Source organism: Fonticula alba (genome assembly GCF_000388065.1).
Source record: "Fonticula alba strain ATCC 38817 unplaced genomic scaffold supercont2.4, whole genome shotgun sequence".
In the NCBI taxonomy this organism is placed as follows: domain Eukaryota; order Rotosphaerida; family Fonticulaceae; genus Fonticula; species Fonticula alba.
The window spans coordinates 2,778,315-2,788,441 of NW_009242974.1; the positions used below are offsets into that span (position 1 = coordinate 2,778,315).

General features: G+C 66.0%; 5 protein-coding genes across 5 annotated transcripts in view; 2 read left to right on the forward strand and 3 right to left on the reverse strand.

The window, feature by feature from the left end:
• The window catches only part of H696_03157 (hypothetical protein), a 3,406-nt gene extending 2,801 nt beyond the window's left edge, over positions 1-605 (reverse strand). The window contains exons 1-2 of the mRNA XM_009497047.1: positions 265-605; positions 23-136 (exon numbers count right to left, since the gene is read on the reverse strand). Of these exons, the coding sequence (XP_009495322.1) occupies positions 23-136; positions 265-542 (392 nt within the window). The 5' untranslated portion in view covers positions 543-605. The remainder of the gene's footprint in view (positions 1-22; positions 137-264) is intronic.
• A 1,711-nt stretch (positions 606-2,316) lies between these two features.
• H696_03158 (hypothetical protein) lies at positions 2,317-3,930 on the forward strand. The gene is made up of 4 exons (XM_009497048.1): positions 2,317-2,633; positions 2,772-2,940; positions 3,126-3,624; positions 3,772-3,930. Exons 1-4 carry the CDS (start codon positions 2,437-2,439, stop codon positions 3,897-3,899), a joined length of 993 nt encoding a protein of 330 aa, XP_009495323.1. The 5' UTR covers positions 2,317-2,436; the 3' UTR covers positions 3,900-3,930.
• A 199-nt stretch (positions 3,931-4,129) lies between these two features.
• On the reverse strand, positions 4,130-6,247 carry H696_03159 (hypothetical protein). Its single transcript, XM_009497049.1, has 3 exons — positions 6,004-6,247; positions 5,462-5,876; positions 4,130-5,268 (listed from the first exon to the last, which is right to left on the reverse strand). Exons 1-3 carry the CDS (start codon positions 6,186-6,188, stop codon positions 4,204-4,206), a joined length of 1,665 nt encoding a protein of 554 aa, XP_009495324.1. The 5' UTR covers positions 6,189-6,247; the 3' UTR covers positions 4,130-4,203.
• Positions 6,248-6,539: 292 nt separating this feature from the next.
• Positions 6,540-7,204, forward strand: H696_03160 (hypothetical protein). Its single transcript, XM_009497050.1, has 2 exons — positions 6,540-6,797; positions 6,936-7,204. Exons 1-2 carry the CDS (start codon positions 6,623-6,625, stop codon positions 7,013-7,015), a joined length of 255 nt encoding a protein of 84 aa, XP_009495325.1. The 5' UTR covers positions 6,540-6,622; the 3' UTR covers positions 7,016-7,204.
• A 30-nt stretch (positions 7,205-7,234) lies between these two features.
• H696_03161 (hypothetical protein) lies at positions 7,235-9,705 on the reverse strand. Its single transcript, XM_009497051.1, has 5 exons — positions 8,989-9,705; positions 8,712-8,847; positions 8,325-8,560; positions 7,817-8,197; positions 7,235-7,676 (listed from the first exon to the last, which is right to left on the reverse strand). Exons 1-5 carry the CDS (start codon positions 9,619-9,621, stop codon positions 7,290-7,292), a joined length of 1,773 nt encoding a protein of 590 aa, XP_009495326.1. The 5' UTR covers positions 9,622-9,705; the 3' UTR covers positions 7,235-7,289.
• Positions 9,706-10,127: the final 422 nt, after the last annotated feature.

A 10,127-nucleotide genomic window follows, 5' to 3' on the forward strand; every position in this document is an offset into this window, starting at 1 on the left:
GGGAGGGAGGGAGGAAATGTACCGAGAGCTCGAGGGGGGGACATATTCGATGTGAAGGTTGCTGGAGGAGAAGCCAAAGAGCTCCTCCACCTCGCGCACTACCGAGGAGAGGCAGTCGGCCGAGGGGCGCACCGGCCTGGGGCAGGGCGAGGCACAGCGATGGGGGGAGGAGCACACGTAAGTAAGTGCACGGGGAGGGGGCAGATGAGCGCGGACCAGGCGGGCGACCGACAAAGGCAGGGCAAGATGCGGCGCGCAACGAACACCTTGGGGAAGAAGAGCTGGGACGACGGATCGAAGGGATCATAGCAGAGGAGAAACTCCACGAGACCGCGATCGAGAATCTCCGCCGGGCGGAAGCGCGCCGGCTGGGTGAAGCGCTGTGCGAGGTTACCGGGCGCTGGCGCGCCGTCAGAAGAGGCAGAATAGTAGGGTGAAGCGGGGCTGTGACCGGCGACGGCCGAGGAGGGGATGGATGCGCTGGGGTTCACACGGTAGATGATGAGGGCAGAGTACTTCTCCGTCGATGAGCGATGGTCCATGGTGTGCGTGCGGGGGACGAGTGAAAAGACGGGGCGGGGGAGGAGGGGGGAATGGAGGGAGGGGGAGAAGGAGGGGGAGGAGAGAGAGGGTGGGGGGGGGGAGGGGGGCGGAAAGTGGGGCAGGGGGGGGTGTTGGGAAGAAGTAGAGAAGGCGGGGAGAAGAAGGGAGAGACCTCGGCCCAGTCGGTGCTGGCGCGTCGCCGCTCGCGGACTCCGAGTCTGCAAAGGGACTTTTCAGGCAACACCTTGCGGCGGGGGGGGGGGGGGGGGGGGGGGGGGGACCCGGGGCCCCCCCCCCCACCCCCAACCCCCCCCCCCCGGGGGGGGGGGGGGGGGGGACGGGGCGGGACACCGGGGTCCTCCCCCCGATCACCAGACCCCATCGCCCGAGGAGGGGCCGGGGGATCGGACGGGGACCGGACAGGGGGTATCCTGCCGAGTGGTCGGGCGGGGGCGGGTCGCCCGCCCACCCGCGCGCGCGCGCGCGCCTGTGCGTGCCGTAACCTTGCGTCAAGGACCACGCAGAAGAACATCTTTCAAGACGGGACGCGCCACCAATCCCCGCCCGGCTCGGCGCGCGTCCCACGGGCAACACCCGGCCCCTTCCAAGAGCGACCCTGGGGGTATCCCTGTGCAGGACAGGGAGGCCGGGGGGCGGGGGGGGGGGCTGCCCAAGATGACATCGAAGTGTCGAGAAGCGGGGACGGCCAACTGTGCGTGGTCTGATGGGGGGGGGAGTCCTGCGCGAGGGCAGCAAGGCGTGCCTAATGACATTAGGTTCTGCCTCAAGGGGAGCGCGCCCCGGGCCCGAGCGCCCTCACCATCTTCCCGCGGTAGATTGGGACTCACAACCGAGGGGAGGGAATAATTGGTTTTTAATAATCGGCCGAACAAGCAAGCAGGGCACCTTCACGCAGTTTCGCGCCCATTTCTCTCGCTCTCTCTTTCTCCTTCTTTGGCCTCGGGGCTTTATGGATTTTGTCGCATCCCCTCGGACCGCCCTCGGATATTGGAGCCCGGTGCCTGGTGCCGCGAGACCCCCCTACCCCTTGGTTGTGCCCGCTCGGGGGGGAGGGGGAGCAGTGGAGGGGGGGCACATTCGCACAGGAGGGCGAGATGGCGTTCGCGAGAGCCCCTTCCTCCCCCACACTCTCGGACCTGGGAGGTCAAACATTTTCCCCTATGGCTAATGGCTACCGGCGTTAGATCACAGTGCCTCGGCCATGGCCGCCGAAGCGCGAAAGCCCCAACGGAAATAGGCTGCCACCCCCGGAGGTCAGGGCGTCTGGCGCCCGATCGTTGGCTCTTGGAGGGTCCGGCCCGAGGGCAGCATAATGCTATTTCATCGCCATATGCCGACGATCATGTCACTTCCATGCGGGGCACGCCGGGGATCTTCTTCCCGGCCCCCCGGCTGCGCCTGGCTCGGCCATCGGACGGTCTTTGTAAGACACCCCGAAGCCGCAGGGCCCTCCTGTGGCCCCCCCCCCCCCCCCCTCCCCCGGCTCGTTGCTTGGCCGGGAGGCCACGCGTTGGATCCCGGCCGAGGGTCCACGTTTTCGAAACTCTGGCGCGTTATCCCTGTGTTCACCTGCCCTTCCCCTCCCTCGGCCTTGCGTCTGCCGGCGGCTGGCGGGGGGCCCTCGGGATTGTGTCTCCTGCCCCGAAGGCGGCGGCCCATGGGGTGGGGGCAGGCAGGCAGGCGGGAGGCCGACGCGGTGGGGGTCTCTGCGGCAGCGGCCACCGCTTCAGCCAGGGGGGGGGGGGGGGGAGGCGCCAGCCGAATAGCCAGCACCCAGGCGCCCCTCCGGGGGCTGCCCGGTGGGGCTGGGCAGCACCCTTCGCTCTCCCCTTCCTCCTTACCCTCCTCCCCTACTCGCTACTCGGTTCTACCATGCTCTCTGTTGTCAGCTCGGCTTCTCGCACCTCCCTGTTTGGTGGTGCTCGCGTGTCGGCTGTGTCCCTGGCTCGCGCGCACTTCACCACCGGCAATGTGGTGGCTTCGTCCGATGCCGCCCCCGGCGATGAGGTGAAGCCGGACATGAAGCTCCTTTCGCGCCTGCGCAAGGAGACCGAGCTCAGCATCAAGCAGTGCGTTCGCCAGCTGGCCAGCCGGGTCCTCCTGCTCACCACGCCCCTGCGGCGATGGGGGTTTCCCGTCCCCCGTATCTGACCATGTGCGCTGTCATTCGGCTGACCCCTCCCCACTCCCCCCGGCTCATCTCGCAGCGTGCGCACTGCTCTGATCAAGACCAACAATGACTATGACCTGGCCCTTGAGGAGCTGCGCAAGCTCGGCGCCTCGGTCGCCGCCAAGGTGTCCGGCCGCTCGATGGGCGAGGGTCTGGTCTTCTCTTTTGTCAAGGCTTCCGACGCCTCCTCCTCCCTGATGATGGAGGTGCGTAATGCATGTCACCGTCAAATGGCACCCCCCTCCCCCCCCTCTCCCCGGAGAGGGCTCCATGTGTCATTTCCCCCGCTTTGCCCTTTTCATTGCCGGCGTCACTGCCGCCGCCGCCGCCGCCGCCGCCGCCGCCTGCGTTCCATCCTGCGCAGTCGCTAACCCAACGCCGAATATGCCAGATGAGCTGCGAGACCGACTTCGTCGCCTACAGCCAGCTCATGCAGAAGACCTCCACTTCGGTGGGCGAGCGCCTGCGCGCCATCTATGAGGCTTCGCCTTCGGTGACTGCCGGCGCCCTGCGCTCGGCCACCCCGTCCGAGGAGCTTACCACCGACCCGGAGGTCAGCGCCTCCATGCACGAGCTGGTTGGCAAGCTGAGCGAGAACATTGCCCTGCAGCGTGCGGTCCTGCTGAAGGCCCCGCGCGGTGGTCTGGTCGGGTCGTACACCCATCTGCGCACCGCTGAGGACATCGGCGGGCGCCTGTCGGCCTCGGTGGTCTTCGCCCCGGCGGCCCCGGTGGAGGAGGACTTCACCCCGTCCGAGGAGCTGAAGGACTTCGCCAACAAGGTTGCCCAGCATGTGGTTGGCTCCACCGGCCCCGGTGCTGTCGGTGTTACTGTGGCCGATCTGCTGGAGCAGCCCTTCCTCTTCGACCCGTCGACCACCGTCGCCAACCGTGCGTTCCCGCGGCACCGGTCTCCGGTTGGGCCACCTCCGCGACTTTTCGCTGCCTGCTCTTCCTCTCTCTCTCTCTCTCTTACTTTGCCTAACCTCCCCGTTATTCTGCTCCCCCCCCTGTTCCTCAACACACACACACACACAGTGATCAAGAAGCACGCCCAGTCCACTCCCGGTGGTCTCGAGCTGGCCGGCTTCGAGCGCTTCGACGTTGGTGTTGGCCCCGCCTTCGCTCTGGCTTCCGGCGAGTCCAGCACTGAGGCTTCCAACTAAGAGCTCTCCTCTCTCCCCCTCCCCCCCCCCCTCAACCCGCCCCTCCTCCCTGTCCCCCATCATTCGGCGTCCGCAAATTGTACTACCTTCCTTTCCTTCCAAACAATGTACCTCCAGGATGCATGTCACCCATTGAGTCCCTCATTCCCCGGCCGCCCTGGCCTTTTCCCCTGTCCCTGGTTCTGCCTCGCCCCCGCTTCGCTCTCTTGCTCGCCGAATTCGCCGAAGGATTTCCCGAGCTCGCTTTGCCACTGTGGCAATCTATTTTGGGCCATTTTCCGGATTCCCCCAACCGGGTGTCATTTTACTTCCGACCGAGAGACGAAAGAATTTGAGCGGCTTCGGCCCGGGTGGCGGCAATACGCCGCTGGCGCTCAACCTCATCAGGGGAGTCCGATTGGGCCGCCTGCTGTCGGGCCGCTCCCGAGCCAGCCTCCGGACCCGGGGGCCCGTCCCGGCTGGCAGGGGTGGCCGAGGAGCCCGGCCCCGAGAGGGAGGGGGCTCTCCCCATAATCGGGGCGGGCTGTTGGTTCCCCATGGGCGACTGGCGCTCAATGGCCGTGGCCTCCGGGGGCTGGTCCCCGAGCTCATGCGCACTCAGGAACACATCCGGCCGGAGGCCCTCCGTCTCGAAGAGAATGAAGTGGTACTTAGGATTGCCGGCCAGGCCGGCTGGGCCGTAGTTGGTCGCGCCCGTGGGATCCGGGGCACCGGCGATCACGCGCCGGCGAATGTACGGCGCGACAATTTCCCGGGCAATCTGGTCGACCAGGGAGAGGGCCGCATCGCGGTGACGCTTCGGCCGGAGTTCAGACCCATGGTCAGCATGTTCTCCCTGATCCAGGGTCGGTCCGTCGCAGGGGCATTCATCCGGCCAGCAGCGGCCACCCGTGTCGAGGGCCACGCCATCGCTACATCCGAAGAGGGCATTCCAGCCGAGAGGAAGCGGTCGCCCGGCCACTCGACATGCCAGATCCACTGCGGCACAGGTGACCACCACTGGCTCATACTTGACCAGCAGATTGGTCACCAGGGCGTCATTGCAGAAGTTCCATGCTCGTTGGATGAGGTGGTAGTCCGAATCGAGGAGGCGCTCCCGAATGGCGGGCGGCAAGCTCTTCAGGTACGGCGATAGGGAGGAGCGGCTGGAGGGCGATGCCGGTGCCGGGGCCGTCGCTTCGTCGGCTTCATCGGCTTCATCCGCGTCATTTGTCGACTCGTCGGTCCGGTGGTGCAGGTCGTGCAAGCCCAGCACATTGGCATAGATGAGCAGCGATGCATGGGGAAGCTCCACATGGAGGTGGAAGCCCAAGGCTCGAATGATGACCTTTTCCATGGTAAAGAGAATATTCTCAAGCCGAGTGTACTCCTGAGGCCCGGCCCAGGGCCAGGAGAGGTGTCAAAGTGAGGGGCGGAAAAAAAAGTCCCCCAGCCGGCAAATGGTTAATGCGCCGAGAGGAAGGGGTGGGAGAAGAGGGGAGAGGGAGAGAGAGGGAGGAAGAAAGAGGGCAAAAGCGACGCCCACCAGTGAGGACAGGCAGCCGGATGGAAGTGTGGCGCACATCACTGAAGGAGACCAGCGGCGAGTAACCCGCATCCAGGGGGAGGCTGGGTGCACTTGCGTCGCCACCCGCACTGGAGGCCAAGCCGGTGCGCATGCGATCCGATGTTGGCGTGGCGTCCAGCGGATTGTCGCCCTCCAGACGCTGGCGCTCTTTCTGCCGAGCGGTCTTCAAGTCGGCCTCGGTGGGCTGGGCAATGACCGCACGCGACTGCGGGGCGGACCCCTGCTGCGCGCGCCACGCCAGGTAGTGGTACACGAAAATGGCATCACGATGATGGCGTGGGCGCTCGCACAGCTTGGATGCCAGGAAGACAGCCGCCAGGGCGGTCGGCCCGGCGGGGCTTCGGCTGAAGGACACCTGGTAGTAGTACCGTTGGAGGAGAACCTGCGCCGTGGAGATGACGTTCTGGGGGCTGATCCAGCGCAAAAGGTAGGTCCGGGTCAGTCGGGGAGGGAGCGGGGGGTGCAGGGAGAGGGGGGGGGGAGCGGGCGAAGAGGAGGAGGAAGAAGGAAGCGCGAACAAATGCCGCATGCACGAACAGAGTCAGAGCGATGCCAAGCTCCCAAACGAAGTCGCAGGTCCAGACGCGAAGGTCATACTCCAGTTCCGGCGAGAGGCCCTCCTTCGTGGAGGGCGAGGCGGCAAGGATGGAGTCCGGGAGGATGACATTTCCCAGGAAGAGATTGGGCGCCGGCGGGGCGCTTTGGGGCGAGCGGTCGTGCATGCGAGAGGGCGGCAAAGACAGCGGAGCGGAGGCGAGGATGACCAAGAGGCGTGGGGGTGGCAGGGAGAACAGAGCGAGGCGCCCGGTGGCACACGCGCAGCCCGCACGGCCTCTTGTATAGCGGCGCGCGCCCCCCCCCGAGCGATCGGGGGAGTGTTACGCCTGGAGGCGCATCATGTGATCGCTCGAATGGCTTCGTGGGCCCTCCACCAGTGGAGGGGGGGGGGGGAAGTACGGCATACGGGCCCAGCAATCCGTACTCTTCGGTTCCGGCCGGACTGCTGAGGGTCGGGGCTTTTTTGGCGGGCCGATCTGCCGGTAGTCCTGCCTACCAGGAGGGGACACCCCCCCCCCCCCCCCCCCCCCACCCACCACCCCCCCCTTGCCGCCCTGCTGCTCCTCCCGTGTTTCTTTCCTCACTCCAACTCCGAGGCATGTCTCTCTCCGCCGACACCATGACACCGGCCGAGGCCCGGCAGTCGGTAGCCTCCTTCCTGGGTCACTTCCTGCGGGTGACGCTGACAGATCAGCGGACACTGACCGGGAAGTTTATCTGCGTCGACCACAACTGCAGCCTGGTACTGGACAACGCTGAGGAGGCCTTTGGTGGTGCGGGTTTCCTTTGTGCACATTTGGGGCTGGCCTTTTGTGGCGTGCTTCATTTTTCCATTTCTCTTTTGCCCTTCTGCCACCCCTATTTTGCGGCCCTCTTCGCCTGCCTCCTTCCTGACCCCCGGCCCCTGCCAGCTGACAAGCGGTTCATCGGGAGCGCTGTCATTGCCAAGCAATTCATCCAGTCCATCGAGGTGGATTCCATCGCGCTGTGAGGACTTCGCAGCCATGTCCCCTGTCCATCCCTGCATTCTGATACATGAGCTGATTTTTTTTTTCACATCTATGGTGCATTCTATGAGTCATGATACATGGATCGGTGGCCCCTTGATGAAGAGGGTGCGAGAAACTAGGGCAGGAGACCCGCGCCGCCGAGGCACAAATAAAAAAGTGGCGAAGCGGCAAAACGGGAGCGGGGGAGGTCGGGCGGGGGGGGGGAGTGAGAAGAATGGTAGCCCTGATGGATGGGGAGGACGACAATCCCGACTTTCACCGGCCACGCTTGTCTAGGTCCTTGCGCGAGACGTATTCATACTTGACGAAGAGGCCGTCCTGCTTCTTGTTGGCCTTCTTGGCCTTCTTCTTGGCCTTCCTCCGCTCGACCACCTCCGGGTCGAGAACCCGAGCCGATGGAGCAGGCGACGCAGGTCCAGCCGAGGTGTCCTCAGCAGAGCTGGGCACGGGGGCAACCGGAACGACAGGCTGCTGGGCATGGTCGCCGGGGGCCGAGGTGTTCTTGGCAGACGTTCCGGACGGATTCACAAGGCGCAGTCCGAAGCAGGAGGCCGCCTCGCGGCGGAGCTGGGCCACACCGGCACCCGTGCGCGAACTCACAAACATAACTTCCTTAACGGCATACTTGTAGTCCGCGAGTTCCTGGCGCACAAAGACATTAGCGATGTGTGTGTGTGTGTGTGTGAGTGTGTGGATGCGCGGATGTGTGAGCACGCTCGCAACTAGGGAAGATGGGGAGGGAAGGCCCGTCTGACCGGCGAGCGGGAGAGAGCAACATATACCTTCTCAATGGACTGGGCCACTTGCAGGAGGTCGCGTTCCTTGACCAGATCGCACTTGGTCAGGACAACCTGGAACTTAGCGCGATTGTACTTGTAGATGGTTGGTCCAGACTCCAGGTCATCGTCGGACAGGGCCCCGGCATCAAGCGGCGTATCGGCCAGCAGAGGGGGCCAAACATCGCCCTCCTTGGTGATGGTGGTGCCAGGCTCCGGGGGGACGGTCGGCCGAACCGGGCGCGGCGGGACCCATCCCGGTGGGGGGGTGGGGCAATTCTCGAAGCGCCGGATGAAGTCGCGATCGCTGGCCTTCAGACCGTGACGGGCATCGGCCAACAGGAAAACCCGCGAGAGTCCAGGTCGGAAGGCGGCAAACTCCAGCATCTTCAAAAAAGGGGCCAGTGACGGGGCGGAGGGGGCAATCCACAGGAGGAGCGGCGAGGGAGTGGAGAAGGGAGTCGGTCGGGGGGGGGGGAGGGAGGAGAGCGGGCTCTACATGAGGGGCACGCACCATCCTGCGCCAGGAGTGCACGCGGGCCGCACGGCCGAAGGCAAACCCATAGCCGGGCAGATCAACGAGGACGGCGCGATTTTCCGGCTGGTCGGCCTTGGTCGGGCCAATGCCCTCGAGGCCCTTGACACGGTAGAAGTTGAAAGTCCGCGTCTCACCCGGGCGATCGCTGACCGGGGCAAAGGTGCTGCCAGTCAGGCGGTTGAGCAGCGAGGATTTGCCGACATTGGAACGGCCTGAACGTCCGGCCCGGGAGAACCAAAGGGGAGGCGGAAAAGCGCCACCGAGAGCAGGAGAGGGGGGGGGGTGGCCCGCCAGACATCGGGGTTGTGGTTAGCGAGGCGGAGAGGACGCGGGGCAGGGTGGAGAGGGAGTAGATCAACGCACCGAGGAAAGCAATTTCCGTGCCGACGCGGCGACGGCGCTTGTTGGGGTTCGGGGACTCGCGCTTCTGCTCATCGGAGTAGGGGAAGTCGGCCGGGTGGTTGCAGAAGACCACCTTGGAAAAGCCGGTGCGGAACATCTGACCAAATGACCAGGGGGGTCAGTTGGTGCTGAGGACGGCCCTGGGGCTGCCTGCGCAAAAAAAAAAAAAGGGGAGGGGGGGGGGAGGACAAAAGAGGGAGATGAAGGATGACACAGGGCCCCGGCAGGGGACACACACCTCCTGCAGGCTCTTGTCCTCGGGGGTCATCAGGCGATTGATGACGGAGGCAGTTTGCCCGCGCAGTTGCGCGTCATCCGGGACGGAGAAGCGTGCGACCTTCTGATTCCGGATGAGAGTCATAATTTCGCGATCAGTGCGCGAGCTTCCGCCGGAGCCAGGCCCAGCGGTGCCACTGGCAGCGGCGGCCGCCGCGGCGGCATCCTCCCGACGACGACGGGTCCGCGCCACGGCCGCAGGAATGGACAGCAGCTTGCCCTTGCGGGAGGCTGCAGCCGAAGCACCGGCGCGGCCCATTCCCGATGCCTGCTGGACGCGCTGCTGGTGCTGGAAGATCTCCTTCGAGGCGCTGGTGCGAGTTTGTCCGATACGTGCGCTAAATGAGGGCCTCGGCCGGGAGGGGGTGGACCCATCGCCGAATTGCCGGGTGATCCCGGCCTTCCGGCGAGCCGAGGAGAAGTCCCGGGTGGCGAGGGTGGCGCCAAAGGTGCCCGGCGCGAGGCCCACGCGTGGCGCCAGAAGCCCTCCGAGGCAGCGGGGGCCGGGGGCGGTGGCAAGCATGGCCGGCACCCGGGCAGCGGCCGAGGCCGTGCCAATGAGGGTCCGCGAAAGGAGGGCCGAGCGAGCAAGCATGGCCAGGATCCAGCGCGGGACAGATGGGGACAGGGAAGGAGGGGAAAGGGGAGAGGGGAAGGAGGGGGGGGGGGGAGAAGGGCGGGAGGAGCACAGGAGGGGCAGGTAGGCGGCTGGAGTGGGCTGGCGCATTGGCGAGCCCCCGGCCGGGCGGCCTCTTCGGGCTGGGGACTTTCGTGAGGGCGGGGGGCCGGCGATCCGGCTGCTCCAGCGCGTTGGAGATGGGGACCGCATGCGTGTGTGGCCAGGGGGCGCGCGGGGGCGAGGCCGAATAGATGCCGGCGGATGCACGATCGGCCGGAACGTGACCCGGCCGCACGCGCGTCTCCATTTCCCGCATCACGCTACCGCGCGCCCGTCCCCCCGATCGCGGACGTTGTGTGTCAAAGCCCCCCCCCCCCCGCCCGTTCCTCCGGCCAGCCGGTCGCGTCTGCTGGGTGCCGGCTCGGCCGCATTCCCCCAAGTTGCTGAGCTGAGTTTGTGGGTGTGTCCGTGAGTGTGTGCGG